At 57.0% G+C, this 20,670-nt stretch overlaps 1 protein-coding gene across 1 annotated transcript in view; it reads right to left on the reverse strand.

The window, feature by feature from the left end:
• Nucleotides 1-411: 411 nt before the first annotated feature.
• TSNARE1 (t-SNARE domain containing 1) overlaps nt 412-20,670 on the reverse strand; it is a gene marked incomplete at its 3' end in the record, with an annotated part of 116,347 nt that continues 96,088 nt past the window's right edge. Inside the window, exon 13 of the mRNA XM_082858400.1 lies at nt 412-504. Coding sequence (XP_082714526.1) covers nt 412-504 — 93 coding nt within the window. The remainder of the gene's footprint in view (nt 505-20,670) is intronic.

Here is a 20,670-nt window from a genome sequence, read left to right on the forward strand (position 1 = left end):
GCTCCCTGCCACCTCCCCGGGCTCCCGGCACAGGCCCGCTGCACGACCCGACACTCTCTGCTCACGACTGCCCCAGGGGCCTTGCCAGCCGCGACCTTCTGGAGGTCAGTGCCTGCACAGAGGGGAGCTGCAGGAGCGCCTCTGCCGCAAGGCTGTGAGTCCCAGGAGCACAGGGCTCCCCTCTGCCTTGCTCACCAGTGGTCCCCAGGGCCCAGCCTGTGCCTGACACAGAGAAGGATGAATGGATGGATAAGTGCACGGGTGGATGGATGGACGGATGGACGGACAGATGGATCAAAAATGGGTGGATGGGTGGATGGATGGATAAATGGACTTATCAAGGATGGGAGGATGGGTAAGAGGAGGACAGATGGACGGTGTGGGGCAGGAGGGGCACTTACCACAGTGGCATCACTTTCGGGTGGAGGTGGCGACGATGAGGACGATGACCAGGACAGTGACTCCAGCCAGCAGGACGTAGCACCTGATCTTGGGTCTCTGCAGCTGGGGGAGAGAGAGAGGTTGCTGTCGTGTCTTGTCCCCCCCCAGCGCCTCCCATCCTAGGGGACAGTGGGCCTCTGACTTGCAAGGGGCTCTGCCCTGATCTCGCACATATTCATTCAAGATCTGCTCTGGACTGGCCCTGGGGCCAGGACCACAGGGAAGGAGGCAGGAGAGCCAGTGGGATTCCCGCAGCTCCAGAGGCAGCCGGGCCGGGGGTCGGCTCCTGGTTTGCTGTCCTCGAGCCAGGATCTTAGCCACATCCCTGCTTGGGACCTTGGATTCTTCTGGAAGCATAGGGTGATGCATGGACTCCACAGGGACACTTGAACCTTAACGAAGATGAATCATGCGAAGTACAGAGCCTGGGGTCTGGCAAGTACCAGACGTGAAGTCCTCACCAGACACTCTTCTTATCCTGTATACCGTTATGGTTATTATAAAGGTAACAACTTCTGGGCCCGCCAGAAGGCCTCAGGGATGGGAAGACACACAGCTCTGGGCTGGGTGGAGGCGGGGTGACTCCCCAGACCGGCCAGGAGGTAGGAGGTAAGGGACCAAGGGGGAGCCTGGAGAAAAGCGAGAGCTTAAAATAATCTGGTAGGTCACCAAGTGTCCGTGGGATGGGGAAGGGGAAGGGAGATGGGCAGGCCCTCAGATCACAGAGAGGTTTGGACAGCACCCCTGAGATAGCACAGTGAGGAACTGTAAGCAGGGGAGTGACATGTTCTAGAGAGTTAGTGAGGAGGCCACTTAGGAAGAAAATAGGAGGCTGGGTAGGAAAGCGGAGGAGAAACAGGAAGGCTGACCCCTGGAAGGACAGGGACCTAGTGCAGAAACGGGAGACCAGAGAGGACAGAGGCAAGACCGGGAGGGGAATCCTCAGAAGCTGGCTGTGACGGGATATTGGAGAGAAGGGAAATAGGTCAAGAATGAGTCCCCAGGGGCTTCCCTGGTGGCGCAGTGGTTGAGAGTCCACCTGCCGATGCAGGGGACACGGGTTCGTGCCCCGGTCCGGGAAGATCCCACATGCCGTGGAGCAGCTGGGCCCGTGAGCCATGGCCGCTGAGCCTGCGCGTCCGGAGCCTGTGCTCCGCAACGGGAGAGGCCACAGCAGTGAGAGGCCTGCGTACCGCAAAAAAAAAAAAAAAGAATGAGTCCCCAGGCAGCTCATCTGAGTCATTAGGTGGAAGTTGAGGCTGGCCATTCTTTCATCCATTCATTATTCCACTCACTCATGCACCCACCTACTCGCCAGCCCACACACCCATCCATCCCTCCATCCGTGCATTCGCCCTTCTGTCCACCCACTTTCAAGGGGGCTCTAGGCTCTGGAGTGAGGGTCGACAGTGGGGCATCTACTCAGCTGTGGGGAAGGGAAGAGACCAGCAGGGACAGGGCAGTGGGCGGTAGTTCCTGGAGTAGGTGGAACTGAACTCTGGTTGGGGGGCCAGTGTCCTCCCAAAACAATGAGTTTTGGGGTGAGGATTGGGTCTAGGGCGGTGTCTCAGATCTGCCGGGCATTGGATGGACGGCTGGCCCCCATCTCAGCTGCCTTGGTGTCTCTCCATTTTGGGAGGGACCCACACACCAGCCTGAAGACCAGCCATCATCAGAACGGCCCTGCCTCCTAGGCCTGGGAACAAGTATTGTCACTGTGTTCTGGGCCAGGATGCTGGTCTCAGAGAGGTTAAGCGACCTGCTCCAGTCTTCACAGATGGTGTGGGGCAGATCTGAGCTTCAGGCCTCTCTGCCCCTCTTCCCAGCTACTGTCACAAGTCACACTGCTGCCCAGACATGCCAGCTGGGAGGGGCTGGGAGGGACCAGAGTGAATCAGACACAGCCCTCAGGGAGCGCACAGCTTGGGGTGGGCAGGAGGCCGGACACCCACAGCCCTCCTGGCAGGGAGAGGGCCCAGAGGGAAAGGTGCTCCAAGCCAGGGGCCCTGCAGGACCCTGGACAGCACCCATGCCCACGGTCCCCGTGCAGCAGGACAGCCACCCCTTCCCGAAACCTTGTGACGAGCCCCACGTCCTGCTCGGGTTGCGTGCACTCAGACCCTCGCCCGGCACTGGCAGGTGGGTCCTGTCGACACACGTCTGCAGATGAGGGGGTGGCTCAGAGAGCCTCCGCTCGGGAACTGCAATCAGGATTCGAACCCGGCGCCTGGCTGCAGAGCCTGTGCGTAACACCACACCCCTCACAGAAGGGCCGATGCAGTCCAGCAAGGTGTGCCCTGAGGGTACTCAGCCCCCCAGCACACCCAGGCCCCCAACGAAGACCGACGAGGACACGTGCGGGAATCTGGGTGCCCGTGAGGAACACAGGCAGGGCAGGCTTCAAACCCCGTCCTCGTGTCACAGCCTGACCACGTGACCTGGGGTACATCCCTGGCCTCTCACCCTCCGGGTGGTCTCACCAGGGTCGCTGTCCCGGCTCTCCCATCGGTGCGGCGCAGGCAGAGCCCAGTGGCATGGCCGGCACTGGCCGAGCGCTCCCCAGCTGCCGGGGTGGGAGGGAGGAGGGGGCGGGCCTGTGCCCGCCCAGCCCGGCCCAGATCAACCTTCCGGGGACCCTCAAGTTGGCCTCACGCTGGACAGCAGCCAAGCACCTGCTCGGGCGTGATCTGCACCAGGCCTGTCCCTCCCTGGTCCCCCCTCGTCCACCCTCCACGCCCCACCCCACCCCCGCCGGGATGAGCAGAGGAGGCGAAGGGAGGCAGGGAAGTTTAGAGCCACAGCAGCAGCCAGGGGACTGGGCTGGGGGGAGCGTGACCCCAAGAGAAGCAGGAGAGGTCACCTGAGGGGAAGCGGGAGGCGCGTGACGTCCCAGGGCCCTCTGAGCCCACACCCAGCCTCCACCAAGCCCAGGCCCTTCCCATCCCTTCTCTTCCCCCCAGCAAACCACGTGGGGCCTCTCCACCGACTTCAAGCGGAAGAGGCGGGTGGGCGGTGACAGGCAGGCCCAGGGGCCACCAGATGCTTGGGCGAGGACATACGGCAGAGGCAGAGACAGGCTTTGATGCTGCGCTCTGCTCCGCAGCCCCCGGGTCCCCTCCTGACACAGGGCAGAGCCCCCAGCCTCCGCTCAGCCCCCACACCTGCAGCCTCGCCCACCGGTAGGGAGCTCCCGTGCCGAGGATCCAGCTCCTGCGGGGCTGGGCTGCCCAGAGCTGCGGGCCTCATCCCAACTGAGTGCCAGCAGCAGGGTGGGGGGTAGGCAGCAGCCCAGGTCCCTCAGCTGGAGGCCGCACCTCGCCCCCCCAGGTGCAACCACTGAGACGGGAGCCCCTCCCCGAGCTCTGGGGAGCAGGCAGCTGCCCTGGACACCACCTCGACTGACGGGTTGACCTTTCCAGCTCCCGATGAAAGGGTATTGACCACATCCATGACCCTCCAGGAAAGCGTAGAGGAGACTTCCGAAGGGGGATCAGTTGTCCTGTTCATATCGCTGCGCTTGATAAGGGAGAGGGTCTGGAAGGGCCCTCAAGGCGCTAGAGTGGGCACGGCTCATCTGTATGGCGCTTGGGCCATTCATAAAGGCAGGAGGGTCTCCAAGCTGGTGGGGGGTGCCCTCGTCCACATCAAGCTCTCATGACCCCAACTGGGCTCCACCCTGGCCCCCTGCTGTGGAGGACACCAGGCCACAGACCTGGGATGTCCATTGTTACAGGCTGAACTGTGTTCCCCAAAGAGACATGCTGAAGTCTTAAACCCAGGACCTCAGAATGGGACCTTATTTGGAGATGGGGCCTTTACAGAGGCCATCAAGTTAAAGAGAGGTCATCTGACCGGCATCCCTGTAAGAAGGGGAAATTTGCACACAGCTTCACAGGGAGAACACTGTGTGAACACGCGCATGGCTATCTACAAGCCCAGGAGGGGCAGAGTCTTCCTCACAGCCGCAGAAGCAGCCAGCGTGTCTTGGCTACTCTAAGCAGTGCTGCAATGAACATAGGGGTGCACGTATCATCTCGAACCACGTTTTACTCCAGAAATATGCCCAGGAGTGGGACTGCAAGATCATATGGTAGCCCTATTTTTAGTTTCTTTAAGGAACCTCCATGCTGTTCTCCATAGTGGCTGTATCTATTCACATTCCCACCAACAGTGCACGAGGGTTCCCTTTTCTCCACACCCTCTCCAGCATTTATTGTTTGTAGATTTTTTGATGATGGTCACTCTGACCGGTGGGAGGTGCTACCTCATTGTAGTTTGATTGGCATTTCTCTAATGATTAGTGATGTTGAGCATTTTTCATGTGCGTCTTGGCCAACTGTATGTCTTCTTTGGAGAAATGTCTATTTAGGTCTTCTGCCCATTTTTTGATTGGGTTGTTTGTTTTTTGATACTGAGTCGCATGAGCTGTTTGTAAATTTTGGCGTTTAATCCCTTGTCGGTTACATCATTCGCAAATATTTTCTCCCATTCTGAGGGTTGCCTTTTCATTTTGTTTATGGTTTCCTTTGCTGTGCAAAAGCTTTTGAGTTTAATTAGGTCCCATTTGTTTATATTTGTTTTTATTTCTATTACTCTAGGAGACGGATGGAAAAAGATATTGCTTTGATTTATGTCAAAGAGTGTTCTGCCTTTGTTCTCCTCTGTTTACAAAAGCCAAGACATGGAAGCAACCTAAATGCCCATTGACAGATGAATGGATAAAGAAGATGTCTTATATATATACAATGGGATATTACTCAGCCACTAAGAAGAATGAAATAATGCCATTTGCAGCAACATGGAAATTATCTGGAAATTATCATACTAAGTGAAGTAAGTCAGAAGAGAAAGACAACATCATATGATATCACTTATATATGGAATCTTAAAAAAATGGGGCTTCCCTGGTGGCTCACTGGTTAAGAATCTGCCTGCCAATGCAGGAGACATGGGTTCGAGCCCTGGTCCGGGAAGATCCCACATGCCACGGAGCAACTAAGCCCGTGCACCACAACTACTAAGCCTGCGCTCTGGAGCCCGGGAGCCACAACTACTGAGCCCACGTGCCACAACTACAAAAGCCCCCATGCCTAGAGCCCATGTTCCGCAACAAGAGAAGCCACCGCAATGAGAAGCCCGCACACCACAACGAAGAGTAGCCCCTGCTCACCGCAACTAGAGAAAGCCCGCGCGCAGCAACGAAGACCCAATGCAGACAAAAATAAATAAATAATTTTTTAAAAAATAGTAAAAAATTTTAAAAGATACAAACTTATTTACAAAACAGAAACAGACTCACAGATGTAGAGAAGGAACTTCTAGTTACAAGGGGGAAGAGTGGAGGGGAGGGATAGATTGGGAGTTTAGGATTGACATGTATGCACTGCTATATTTAAAATAGATAAGCAACAAGGACGTACTGTATAGCACAGGGAAGTCTGCTCAATATTCTGTAATAACCTAAATGGGAAAAGAATTTGAAAAAGAATAGATACATGTACATGTATAACTGCATCACTGCTGTACACTTGAATTAACACAACATTGTTCATCAACTATACTCCAATATAAAATAAAAATTAAAAAAAGAAGTCAAAAAAAAAGGCAGCCAGCTGTGCCGACACCTTGATCCTGGACTTCTGGCCTCCAGAACCGTGAGTCCACCATTTCAGCCACCCAGTCTGTGGTGTCGGTTACAGCAGCCTGAGCTGACTAACAGACCAGGCTCTGGTCGATCTCCTCCGCTGACCCTGGGGAGCAGCGAGGGGCCTTCTGACAAAGAGCTCGTGGGTCCAGCGGAGTCTCGGGCCTCGTCCAGGCCAGCCCTGGGCGCCCCCACAACAGCACAGCTGCTACTCACCTCAGCCCTGCTCATCCACTGCCCTCGCTGCCCTGGGTGCCCTCGGACCCTGCTTCTGACCTCCCAGGAACTGGGTGCAGGACGCGAGGGCCCAGAGACCAGTAAGGCTGAGGGTCCATCAAGGCCGTCACGTCCTACAGTGGAGGAGGTGGCCTCACCAAGGATGCTGTCAGGGCTGCGGACGCCTCCGGAGGTGCTGAGCACCTGCGCTGGGCGTGTCTGGGCAGCAAGGACCACAGGTCACTGTCTGGGAGCAATGCTGGTGGGTGGCCCAGAGTCTCCCAGCCCTCTGTCCAGGTCCTGTCCCCACAGGAACATCACGAGGGCCCCAGGGAACAGGCTCCACGCAGAGGCTCCCAAGACACAAAGCAGCCCTGCCCTGGTGGCTGCCCGCCTCAATCCCCGTGGAGAGGTGCTGGGTCCTACACACTGACCACCACCCTCAGGACAGCCCTGCGAGGGGCCCGAGCACACCCATTTCAGAGGTGCGAACACTGAGGCTTGGGAAGTGCAGCTCGCCCACAGCCCCTCAGTAGGGGTGTGGGGACAACGCTGCTCAGAGACCCCACAGAGGGAAAGGGCGGAAGAGGACCCCAGGGGGACAGGGCGGGTGAAGCCAGCATGGGGACCTCAGCCCTGCCTGGCCACCCAGGAGGGGGTCTCCCGCCTGCCTCCCGCCTCACCCCCCACACTCCGGGTGCCCGGCTGTCAGCCATCAGCTGATTAATCTCTTACACGGCAGCCCCACGCTGAAGGAGGCTGATGGGGCTGGCGGTGGGGAGCCAATTAACCTGAATTACGCTCTTGATCGGGGCCCAATTAGAGTCAGCTGCATGGGGTCAGAAGCAGTCCTGGTGCAGTAATTGTTGAATTAATTCCCTGGCTGGGAAGAGCTGCACCTTCCCAGCCCCAGCACAGGTGCCGGCTGGCTTCCCGCCACTTCAGTGAGGCTGCGGCCTCCCCCTGGCCTGGCCTGGCCTGGCCCACTCCCGCTGTGAGAAGGGGTGGCTATGTGAAGGGGGCTTGCTCGGCACGTCCCAGCCCTGCAGGGCCTTCCCACATGTCCCTCCCTCTGCCTCTGCAGCTCTTCACTCAGAGAACTCCTCCTCAGTCTTTAAAACCCAACTCCAGCATCACTGCCTCCAGGATGGCCTCCCAGGTGCTCCCTGGCTGCAACGGGAGCTGTCTCTGGGGTCCCTGGCCCTGCTTCCCTCTGCACCAAACTTGCCTCCTTCCCTCTACACCTGTTGAAGGTGACCATGACCCTCAGGAGGATTGCTGCCCCGAGCTCAGCAGGACTCAGTGGAAGCAAGTTGCCCGAGAGGAGCAAAGCAGCCGTCCCAGCCATGGGGTCCAGGGAGGGGCTCTGCACACACGGCCCTCAGGCCTCCACAGGCTCGCGCCCGCAGTGAGGAAGGGCGGACGCCGGCTGGTCAGTCCAATGCGCTCACCCACGTGCTGTCCTCTGCCTGTTCCCCCGTCCCCTAGAATGAGGGCCCAGGGTGTGCAACCCAGCAAAGACAGCAAGTGCGAGGCACAGGGGCTGGAGGTTGTTGGAGGTGATCCTGGCTGAGCAGGGCAAGGAGGTGACCCCCGGGGCCTGCAGGGGCCCGGCCACAGTGAGAAGCAAGACGCTGACTCCCAGAACACTGGACAAGCAGGGCGTCTGAGGCAGCGGAGGGCAGGAGGACGCCGGCTTAAAGTGCTGACACCCGCCCCCAGGCTCCTCCCTGGCCCCGGGGACAAGGGCTGTTCTCTGGAGGAATTCTCTGAGACCCTGGGCTCTGGGACTCCAGGCCCAGTGAGGGGAGCAGAAGCTGGGGGTCAGAGCAGGGCTCGGGGTAGAGTCAGCAGCGCCGGCCCTGAGCCCCGCAGGGAGAGCTTTCTCCAAAGACCCAGCCGGCCCAGGGAAGCCGCGACCCCAGTAAAGTTCACGATGGCTCACACTTCTCGGAGCCCCTTCCAGCCAGCACGTTAGCGCCCCAGCCCTAAGTACACGCAGACATCAGGGACCCCAGATAGTTGCAGGGTACCCATTGCAAAGGACAGAAAACAAAACAAACACAGAAACTCAAAGACAGAGTCAGTGCAGGTCACAGAAGGGAACTTCCGACAAGTAACACAGTCCTGGAAGAGCAAAGCAAGCAGTGGTAGCAGAGTCCCCCGGGACAGGCCCCAGGGGAGGGGCCCGGGGGGTGGGTGTGAGAGGCCCCTCCAGGCCCGCCCCCTACACCCGCCTGCTGCACCTGCACCCCAAGATGGCGCCAGTGGAGTGGCCGAAGGAGAGGCCCCAGCCCCGCAGCCCTGCGCTGGGGATGGGCCTGGTGGGAGCGGGATGCGGAGGCCCCAGAGCAGCTCTGGGGCGGGACGTGCAGGCCCGGCGCTCCGCCCCCTCCCTGTCCCCTCTGGCCCCACTGGTTGCCCAGCCTGGACTGCCCCTGCCAACTGCTCTTGGACTCCTCAGCCATAGCAAAGTCGTGGCCACGGCAGGCAAGGCAGGAAGTGACCTAGTGACAACCCGGGCTGCACAGTGCACGCTGCACGGGCCCACGCGTCCCCCAGACACACCAGAGGCGAAGCAACTCACCCATACCCGTGGCAGGACCTCAGCCTGTCCTGGCAGCCCCCCTCCCCGCCCCCTCTTCTACGCATTCCACCCCCGGCCCAGAGACTGGCCTGCGCCTGGCTCCTCTGTCACACCAGCCACTCTGAGCTGCTTCGGGCAGTCACCTCCCCTCTCTGAGCCCCAGTTTCCTCATGTGACAACGGGGGACAATGACACCCCTCGCCATGGATTCTCTGAAGGTGGATGCCCCTCCTGGACCCGGCACGGCTCATTTCTCTGTCCCTTCAGCCTCCAGTTCGAGGGCAGCCCCGTCACAGGTGTCCCAGGCCAGCAGGGCCCGCATACAGTAGGTGCTCACGGAAGCGCGAGCCTCTTCCGGGGCCCAGGGCTGGAGGCCGGAGGCCCAACGTGTGCTGAGCCATCAGGCCAGCCCTCTGGCAACTTCTGGACTCGCTGTGCTGTGACGAGTGGGCCAGATGGGCTCGGGCCCTGGAATCCCCTGTCTCCAGCAGATAGGGGCTCTGTTGCCGTGACGAGTGGGGCAGATGGGCTCGGGCCCTGGAATCCCCTGTCTCCAGGAGATAGGGGCTCTGTTGGGGAGGACGGAGGGAGGGGCGGGGTGGGAGGGGTGAGGGCATTTGAGCATCAGGTGCCAGCTTGGGACTCAGTGGGACCAACACCCACTCTACTCCCTCCCCCGCCCCGGCTGCCACCACCTGCAGGGACCCTGGGGGCTGGTCCCCGAGGCCCTGGGGAGCAGGAAGCCAGAGAGGGGCGACGACTCACCCAGGGGCTCCCAGCGAGGGGGACTCCTGGGGCCGCGCGGCCTCTGTTGTCCTGCCTCGACCCGTCTCCCCACCAGCCCCTTCCCTCTGACCCTTGGGCGCCCTTGTCCCCTCCGCAGAAGCCACTGGGCCTTCACCCCCTTCCCCAGAAGCCGCTTCTCAAACAAATGTATTCAGAATACATGACATTTCAGAAACATCTATTTGTATATATTTAGACTCCATTTCAAAAGAATTATTCAAAATCGGAGCCATTTGGATGGATGGGTGTGGAACGGATTGTTTCTTAAGTGTTAGCATCAAAAATACCATGTTTTCTAAGTGGATTACAAATGCTGTAATTATTGAAATGGGCACATTCAGCTGGGGGAAGATTTCAGAATTATGACTTGATTTAGGGATTCTGTGCCCTAAGACAGGGCCTCGGGGCACGCACCCCGAGGCTGGAGCCTGAGGGCGGCTGAGAGCTCTGGGCTCGTCTGCTGCTCCATTGGGAAGCTGAGGCCCCCTAGGCGAAGCAGGTCCTGCACGGGCCGCAGGCCTGTCCCTGCAGGGCCTGAACTGTCCTTGTCCACTCTCCAGCTGGCTCAAGTCCTGACCAGAAGGCTGGGTCCAGTACCTCCGGGGCCGGAGCCCCACCCCATGCCCGCCCCGCTCCTTGATCGGGACAGGCGAGCTGGTCTGCCCTCCCGTCCCCGACCATGACTTCCGGTTGCAGGGCGTGGCTGGGCCAGGCCTGGCACCCCACCCTGGGCAGTGTTGCCGGTGGGGACAGAGGAGGGCCGGGAGCCGGACCCCAGGCACCGGCTGTAAAATGGGCCAGGTGACCGACCTCGGGGGTGCCCAGGGGCACAGCACCTGCCACATGCCAGACCCAGAGCAGGCTCCCTACTGGTCAGCAGCTCAAACAGAAGGTCGCTGGTGAGTCAAGCCCAGCCTGTGTCCTCCTGCCGGTGGAGGCCACACTGCCGGTCAGCTCGGCTGAGATGCAAAGGTGGCTGAACCAAGCCAGCGGTCGGGGCCGGGCTCTTCCTGCCACACTGGTGGGGGGATCCACTGGTGGGACCTCCTCCAGGTTCAAGGGCACTCAGTAACAGCTAGAAGGCTCCACATAGGCTCCCCGGCCCAGCAGTGCCACCGGGGGCTACACAGGAAGTGACGGGCAGTCACGGCCACACGGTCCCCGCAGCCACTGTGAACCGGAGATGCTCCTGAGGCCGCCCCCAGTCAGGCGCTGGGTCGGCAGTCGGGGCACAGCCAACAGCAGAGCCTCCTGCGCCCGGGGAGGCCCGAGGAGTGAAAGGCGAGGGCAGCCTCCCCACCGGCAGCTCCCATCTGTGTAACACGTGTGCACACGCGTGTGCGTGATGATCCGATCGCTGGAAGCATCGTAACTGTTATGTTGTCAGCAGTGTTTCCCTTGGAGGTGGGGTTATGGGGAACTTCCTGTTTGATTTTTGGTTTTGTGTTTTGGCTGCAATGAGCTTCTGTAACAAAGTTCCTGCTCCTCCAGACATCCCCCCACCCCACCCACCGGGAGGCGCACAGGAGAGGCAGGAGGAGGAACCTGTGGGGCCGCAGCATCCAGGCTGAAACTCATGCCCCAAAGAGGTCACAGCCCCCGGCCCTCAGCCCTGACCCCCATTCCCTCGTTTCTGCACTGAGCCTCCCCTGGGCACCTTCCCTGTGCCAGATGGCCTTGTGGACACATCAGGCACGAGCAATCCCACCAGGCTACCTCTCCCCAGTCTCCGAGCACAGTCCAGGCCGGAGGGCAGTACGTGCCAAGGCCCCGAGGCAGGGGACACTTGGCGTCCCTGGACCAAGGGGGCAGTGCTGGCGTGGGCTGAGCGGGGTAGGGGCTTCCACACGCACTATCCCTCCGCCTGGGTGCTCGTCCCCAGATATCACGCGACCCAGCCCACCTCCCGCAGGTCTCTGCCCATTTGTCACCCTGTCAGCTGTCCCTTGCTGACCATCCTATCTAAGAGGGCACCTCCTGCTCTACGCACTGGCCAGCCCTCCCCGACTCATCTCTCTGCTGGTTCTCCCAGGAGCCGAGCTGGATGTCTCCTTCACTCCTGGTCGTGTCTGCTTCCCGTCACGGCAGCGTCAGCTCCATCAGGGCAGGGTCTTTGTCACTATCGTTCCCTGAGCCCTGGGAACAGCGGCTGGCACATGGTAGGGCTGCGTTGGTGACCAATACCACACAAGGAATCCACAGGCCTCACACGAGTTGCTCCATCTAAAAGGGCCCGGCACGAGGGCGGCTCCCTGAGAACGGGCAGGTCTCCGGTCCCTGCCCCCCCGCGCTAGGCGGGCGACCTGGCCCCTCTGAGCCTCAGTTTTCTCATCTACAAAACGCGATAATGAACGGGTCTCGTGGAATCCAAGGAGGTGACGCAATGGTCCCTGGTGACTGCACGCTGTGGACATGCACGCTTTCATGCTTGTTAATGAACAGCCCCAGACTCTAGGGGATCACCCTGGGTATGGCTGCTCCCGGGGTGAAAGCCCAGGGCCCCCCGCAGTGTACGCCGGGCAGGGGCAAGACGCTCTGCACCCTGGGGGGTCAGACGCTTCTCTCGGGCAGCGCGCATGACGAGGCTGCACTCGTGTTCGTCCGTGCTGGGCTGCAGCCTCCACGCCTGCCCCTGGCAGCTTTTCAACACATCCTGCTTACAGTGAGTGTCAGAGCGGGGTTGGAGGGCGGGCCTGTTAGAGACAAACCTCTGTTTGCTTCTCCCCGTCCCTCCCATCCTGCCCCACATGCCTGGGCCTCCGAGGTTCTCACTGAGGGTGGCGGCGTGCCTGCCCCGTCCAAGGAAGCCCATCTATTTTACTTAATGACGTGATTACGCCCCACCTCCGCCAGCGATTTCTCCAGGAGAAGGAGCCTCTTTGTCTCTTTCAGGCACCGGGACTCTGGCCTCTGGTACCCCCACCCCTTCCCGGCTGCACGGGACATGCACAGGCTCCCCAGACCCCGGGGCCCTCTATGCACGGCTTCCCCGGGCCCCCAGGTCACCCCCCGTCACCACCACGCCAGGCAATTCCGTCCCCTCTGCCCCCGCTCCTTCCGCCACCACCAGCCGAGCGCCCGCACTGGGTGAGGACCCGTGGACCCCAGCCAGCGGCTCGCCACCGTCCAGCAGGGGGACGCCCAAGCAGGTACTGAGAGGCAGAGGACGGAGAGAGGGTCTCCTGCTCCCGCTCTGCCTGTGTGCTGCCCCCGCACGTCTGCCAGTTCCTCCCAGGACCCCCTTTCCCCACTCCACCCCAGTCTGCAACAGAACCCTGCCCTGCCAGCAGCACCCAGAGGCTGCCACGCCCCCCGCCCCTGTCCCCAGAAGCATGCCCTGCATGGCTGGTCCCTGTCCAGTCCCTGTGCCAAGTGTGAATTCTCAGAAACCCCACAGCCTGACCCTGCCCTTGGGACTCCCTGTCCCTGCGAACCCAAAGGTGTGAGCCGAGGGAGAGATGCGCAGGGCAGGCTGTGAACCTGCAGCCCCTAGCACCTCCTCCAGGGAGGCCCCCAGGGTTCTACTCTCCTGTGTGGGCACAGGTCTGCTGGTGGAGAGCCCCTGAATGTGAACCCAACCGTACCACTTCCTAGCTCAGTGACCTTGGCCGGTCCTCGAACACTGAGCCTGTCTCCTCTTCCCAAATGGGGTTGAGCACGGCCACTGCCCAGGCTGCTGGGAGGATTAAGAGATCTCATGAGTGCTGAGCCCAGAGCCTGGGGCTGAACAACCAGGAAATGAGAAGCATTTGTCTCAGTGAGACGCCTCTTCCCTGGCCTTCTCCTCCTCAACATCATCATCAACATCACAGACAAGGGACCACAATCTACCCCCGCCCCAGACAAGGAGAGGAGCAGGGAAACAGAGGGGTCACCCCCCTCTCCCGGGCCCACCATGTCAGGCAGTGCTGACTGCGAGACCCCACCCCCAGCCTGCTCTTGACAGTTAGAGGCACACTCTTTGGGAGTCTTTCCTTTGGGTTCAGGCAAAAAGGACCCACCTTGGGAACACCGAAGTCTGTGGGGAGGTGTCCCCATGGGAGGGACAGGGATGCATCTGATTCCCCTAGGCAGAGTGTCACCCCTTCTCCCCACCTCCCAGGAGGAGGCCCTGCAGCTTCCACAGCTGTTTTGGCCCCCGATTCCTGGCCTGGGCACTTGCCAGCTTGCCCTGGGTGGGTCCTGGAGGAATCAGTGTCCAGTGCAGGTCACATCCTCCAGACCCAAGCTCAGCGAGGAAGCTCGCGGTGCTGGGCTGACCTGGCGCTCCTGGGACCCCTCCCACTGCAGGACCCTGGAAGGGGTACTCTTTGAGTCCCATCTGAGGGGGTGGTCTCCCAGGAACTCCCTCCTTCAGAAAGCAACCCCAGAGCGTTGGGCAGGAGAATCAGGAAGCAGGGCTGAGACGTCAGCAGCCGGCAGGGGGGACCACCCAGGGGCCACGCTGCCAACCTCCTGCAGAAAGGGAGGCCAGGATCCACAGATGTGGTTACAACACCGTAGCGGCCCTGGCAGCTGGAAGAGCAGAAATAAACGCTCTCTGGATGAGAAGTCCCCCAGTTCCAACTCAGTGAAGCCACAGACTCGTAATCAAACATCATCAAACCAGGAAGAAGGCAGGCAGGTCAAGAAATAGATTAGACACAACCAGAGACTGTCAACACTGAGGGAGACACAAGGATAAAACGTCTAAAGAATGGCAGATACGGTCATCGACAGGCAACAAGGGACTATTAAGAATGAACAGAAGATCTGAAAAAGATATGAACTTCTAGAAATGAAAAACATGATTTTTTTTTTTTGCGGTATGCGGGCCTCTCACTGCTGTGGCCTCTCCCGTTGCGGAGCACAGGCTCCGGACGCGCAGGCTCAGCGGCCGTGGCTCACGGGCCCAGCCGCTCCGCGGCATGTGGGATCTTCCCGGACCGGGGCACGAACCCGTGTCCCCTGCATCGGCAGGCGGACTCTCAGCCACCGCGCCACCAGGGAAGCCCCTGAAAAACACGATTTTTGAAGTGAAAGACTTAGTTGACTAGTTAAGCAGAAGATGTGACCCAGCTGTAAACTTAGAGGCATACCCGAGTGAATCAGCCATTATCCCACAAGACAGACGGGGACCGGAAACACAAAAGAGACAGTAAAGGCGGCGGGACAGAAGGTGGGGTTTCTCACGTGTGCCCAGTTAGCGTTCCAGAATGGCAGGGAGTGTGGGAGGCGAGAGGACAGGCACTATGTAAGGGGTGACAGCTGCACGTTCCTAGGACTTACACACACCGGCATCCACTGATCCAAAAGCACACAGAGCAGAAGAAAAACAAACCCACATCTGGACAGACCTTGGGAAACCGCAGAACTGTAAGTACAAAACAAGATTTTCCACTGGCTGGGGAAAGACAGATCCCGATAAAACTAAGGCAGGCGGACGATCAGCAGACTCCTCGGCAGCAACGATGGAAGCCGGGTGGCACTGGAGGGAAATCTCACGCTAGAAATCTGGACCGAGCAACACCTCATGTGAAAGACAACATGGGCAAAACGGCGTTAAAGACAAACAGAACCCGTCCATGTGATCACCAAGAGACCTGTCCCCAAGGGTGACATCCAGAAAGGAGGAAGAGCCCAGAAGATCTGAGATAAAGGAGTGACTGGTGACCAAGGACATGACACCGCTGAGTCGTAATCAGCACGGGCTGCAAAAATCACACCATCCCAGGCGTGAGGTCCTTAAAAAACAGAGAACTAAGGATGGGGGTGAGAACAGCACGTGAGCTGGAGGCAGTGACCTGAGCTCAAGTGCTAAGAGGCCCACGTGTCCGTCAGGAAGGGAGAGAGGGTGACGATGTCTGCCTTTAGACTCTGTGGCAAAATTTCAAGGGAAACAAATGAAAGGTTGAAATAAAGTGTACGAAAAATTGAACTAACTTTTAAAAACAATGGATTAAAGAGACACGACTAAACCCGTTTAGATTAGAATCCTGGACGTCAAAGAACGTTACTGGAATAATCAGTGACACCCGAATGGGATCTGTGATTCAAGAGAGTATTTGATGAGCGTTAATTTGCTGGTTTGCTGGTTACGCAGGAGAGCGTCCTGGCCCTCGGTAATTACATGCTGAGGTGTTAAGGAGTGACGGGCATCGTGGCCGTTAAGTGATTCTCAGGACAAAGAACTGTCAATGACTGGGGAGTACGGCTAAAGGATACAGGAACTCTGGGTCCCGGCTCTGCAACTTTTATGTAAATTTGAACTCTTTTTCAAAACAAAAAGTTTAAAACTCTAGTACTAAAAAGTAAAGCAGCTTTCAAAACTAAAGATAAGTATAAATCAGAAAGTAAGATGAGATAAACAAGAGCTAATATATCAACAATGGCTAAAGCTCGGCCAGGGAAAGAACGAGAGCGTCACAATGGATTTTCAAATCCAGCTCAATGCTGGAGACATTTCAAAAGCATAAAGGCACAGAAATATCGAAAATGAAAGAACAGGAAAATATATAGTGAAAGCATTAATCAAAAGAAAGCTGGAATAGACCCACTGAGAGCAGACAATATGGGTTTTAAGATACAAAGCACCAGGACTTCCCTGGTGGCACAGTGGTTAAGAATCTGCCTGCCAATGCAGGGGACGCGGGTTCGATCCCTGGCCCAGGAAGGTCCCACATGCCGCAGAGCAACTCAGCCCGTGCGCCTCAACTACTGAGCCTGCGCTCTAGAGCCCGTGAGCCACAACTACTGAAGCCTGTGCGCCTAGAGCCCGTGCTCCCCAGCAAGAGAAGCCACCGCAAGGAGAAGCCCACGCAGCGCAACGAAGAGTAGCCCCCGCTCGCTGCAACTAGAGAAAGCCCGCGCGCAGCAACGAAGACCCAACGCAGCCAAAAACAATAAATAAGATAAAAAGCACCATGTGGGATAGAAAAGGTCACTTCATAATACTAAGAGTTTCAATTTACCGAGATTATACACCCATTCTACACTCTTATGCAGCCTGGAAAAAAGAGCCACAGAACATATAAAGCAAACATTTACAGAGCTACAGGGAGAAGTTTCCAAGTCGAGCAAATGGGGCACAAGATTTCAACAGATTCCTCTCCATTTATGATAGGCCAGGCAGCCCACAAAAGCTAAAGACAGAGAAAATCTGCACTACCAAGTGAACAGCTTGGTTCAGTGGACACTGGAAGAACTTCCCGTGTCTGTGCATTTGAAGCATGCACATTCTTCTCAAGCACATTCTCAAGTATGGAATATTTACAGAACTGGAAAGTTCTAGGCCATAAAGCAAGTCTTAGCAAGTCTCACATAAAAGAAATCCTCTAAACAAAATGCGACTGTTAGAAGGTAACAAAAAAGAGTAAATTTTAAATCCCCGCGCATTTAGAAATTTTACCAGTCATTTCTAAATAACTCATGGGTCAAAGAAAAAATCATAATAGACGTAATATTTTAAATTAAATGACCATGGACATATGATATATCACATGTTGCAGGGGCGTAGTAAACGTGGCCCTTTAAGGGAGATTTATAGACTCGAAATGCTGATGTTAGAAAAAGAGAAAGGCTGAAATTTCATGGGCTGAGCATCCAGCTTTAGACATTCGGAGGAGGAAGAACTACCGTACAACTCAGAGACAGAAGGCGAGGAGATGACGAAAAGTAGAAAGCAATCGAAAATCGAAACTAGCACAAAATAGAACAACAAAGCCAAAGACACTAATTAAAATGACAAACCTCTGGAAAGACTGATCAAGGCAAAAAGGAACTGGACAGATAAAGTAGGAATGGAAAAGGTACAGACCTCAGATGAATGGGACACTGTGCAGTAATAAACAAGATTATTAGCACCCAGAGCCGCCACATCTGAAAACCTAGACAAGTGGATAGATTCCTAAAAACAGGTGACTTACCAAAACAGAATCTAGGATAAAAAAGAACCTGGGGCTTCCCTGGTGGCGCAGTGGTTGAGAGTCCGCCTGCCGATGCAGGGGACGTGGGTTCGTGCCCCGGTCCGGGAGGATCCCACGTGCCGCGGAGCGGCTGGGCCCGTGAGCCATGGCCGCTGAGCCTGCGCGTCCGGAGCCTGTGCTCCGCAACGGGAGAGGCCACGTCAGTGAGAGGCCCGCGTGCCGCCAAAAAGAAAAAAAAAAAAGGACCTGAATGATCTGTGTGTGCTATGAGAACTTATAATATAGAACAGACGATGTGAGAGAATACATCCCTAACTCATTCTATGAGGCTGATATAAACTTGTTATCGAAATCAGACAAGATCAGGAAAAGTAAGGAAAGGTAGAGGCCAATAGAAGCAAAAATCATAAATAAAATAGTATCTTCAGTGAAGGTTCTTCAAATTAGAACCTTCAGTGAAAGTGAATCATCATCATCATTATTTACTATTACTATTTACTCTGGCACGAGTGTGAGAAAAGCTACACATGCCATGCACCACATTAACAGATTAAAAGAAAAAAACCAAATAATCGTCTTAACAGATGTATATATATACAATGTAACTGAACACCTATCCAATACTTTTTTTAAAAAAAAGTCTTATCAAGCTCCTAGCAAATTTCCTTCACCTGACGAAGAGTACAATAAGTCTAAAATGAACATTCTTAACGGGGTAAGGTTGGAAGCATTTCTTTTAAAATTAGGAGCCAAGCAAGGATGCCCGTGGTCCCTCCTTCTAAGTCAGGGCCCACCAGGGCTCCCTGCCCACACAGTGGCCAGGGAAGAGAAATTGCAGGCATAGGTAGAGGGATGGAAGAAATACCGCTGCTGCGATCAGTAATAACAGGACTATCTTCAAAGGAAACCCGACAGAATTCTTAGGCAAAGCATGAGAAATAATGAGACCTTAACATCTGGCTGAACATAGACTCAGTTCACAGAAATCACACACATTTCTATACAGCAGCACCATGCTGGCACAGGTACTGTTTATAGAAGCAAATAAACAAATACATGTTTAGGACTACATCTTTAAAAATGTATGAGATATATATGGAGACAATCGTTTAAAATGTATTTTAAAACACTTTAAAAGACATAAATATAATAGAGAGATATATTGCGTTCGCAGATAGGAAGTCCCAATATCACAAGGATATCAGTTCTTACCCATCTATGAGCCACAGATTCAATGCAATTCCAATAAAAAATGCTAACAGGGCTGTTTATGGAACCTGACGAGGTGATTCTAAAATACATACGGGAGAGCAAAGGGCCAGGGAGACCCAAGCTGCTGCTAGAAATAATAGGGGTGGGGTCCACCTGCCAGACAGCGTCATTTAGCACAAAGGCGGAGTGATGAACACAGGGAAGAGATGTGTGGGGAGAGGGCTTGGCAGGAAGAGGAGGGACCATGCGTGGAAGCTGCCGTGGGACAGCGAGCAGGGCGGTGGACGAGGGGGGTCTTCAGACACGGTGAGGGGGACTGAACACCCGAGCGGGAATGTAAGAGGCAAAGCTGGGAGAAAACAAATGAGAACATCTCCCGGACTTGGGATGGGGGCGCCTACAGTGTGCAGGGACCCCCCGGAGCTGTCGGGAGACCCCACGTTGGGGGCGGGCAGTGACGCTGGCAGCAGGACCAGACGCCCAGAGCAGCGGCGTCCAGGCTAGAACACCCGCGCACGTGTGTGTACCTTCCACAAATCGCCAAGGAGGTAAGACAAACAATCCAAGTGTTTAAATGGGCAAAAGGCATGAAGACCTTTCACAGCAAAGGAAACATAAATGTAAACGTGTGAAAAACTCCAACCGCATTAGTGATCGGGGAAATGCAAATGAGGACCACAATTACATCCTTATTTTACTCCCACCAGACCGGCCAAGAGCAGGGAATCTGACGATATCACATACCGGACGGGCAGAGCCCACAAATCACTGTGGGGAGTGTGACGATCGACACCCCCTTTGGAAGACAACTTAGTCTCATCAGGTCAGGTTGAACCGTCCATGTGCCCCACTCCCAGGTCTCAACCCAGAGAAACCCTTCCCTGCCAGGAGCGGACTCGGGGCACACGCTCTCCCTGCCCCTCCCCTCCCCCTCCCCAGCCGCGTCCCAAAGTCCTGGCTTCAGTCGAGGGAGGCAGCCTGACCAGACCCCCAACCTAGGGTCAGGCAGGCGGGGTTCCAGTCAAGCGTAACTGGGAAGGCCCCGTAGCCATGCTGAGCCCTGGGCCTGTCTTCCACATGGGCACAGGGCGACCCCGGCTCACCGAAGATCGCAAGTGAGCTGACACCTGCACACGACGAGGCCAGTGACCTTGAACCCAAAGCGCGTGGTTCACGCTCTTCTTGCCAGGCGTTTCTGCTGATGTGTGGCAGGTCCCGCTGCATGCCAGCATGCCCTGGGTGCCTGGGCACAGAACGAGCCAGGAGGTCACAAAGGCTGCTGCCCAACGTGGCCGCAAAGCCCACGTGTGCCTGAGAGCACCCCACCCCTGCAGCTCTGCTCCTTGACAAGCAGGGGCGCTAGTCCTGGCCTAAGGCACCCACAAAGCCCGAGCCTGGGTGGCCAGGGGCAGAGGCGGGAGACGGGCAGCCCCAGAGGCCCGGGACCCCACCCAGACCAGAGGCGGAGGCTGAGACCTGACAGGGGTCAGGAGAGGGCTTCAGAGGGTGAGGATGCAGGGGTGCAACAGGGACGGAAGCTCCCCAGGCACAGAAGTACGAGGACAGCCTGGAGGAGGCCCCCTGGATGAGCTCCAAACCCCACGGACCCGGGGCCTTAGGCCAGGCCACCTCCTCCCTTAGGGGTGGAGAGCAGGCCCAGGGGGTGAGAGGAGAGAAGGTTCAAACCCAGCGGGTCACTGAGGTCAGTGTGTGTGGTGGGGGGACTGGGGTCCCTCCGTGCGTCCAGGGAATGGAGGAGTGGGTGGCAATTCCCCAGACCCCCAAGGAGGGCAGGGCCTGGGCAGAGGCCACGAGAGGAGGGGACAAAGGCAGACGGGGTGGAGAGGGCTTGCTGGAGGTAGGAGTGTGATTCTGAGCAG

This window comes from Leucopleurus acutus, assembly GCF_964270905.1.
Source record: "Leucopleurus acutus genome assembly, chromosome: 17".
Classification (NCBI taxonomy): Eukaryota; Metazoa; Chordata; class Mammalia; order Artiodactyla; family Delphinidae; genus Leucopleurus; species Leucopleurus acutus.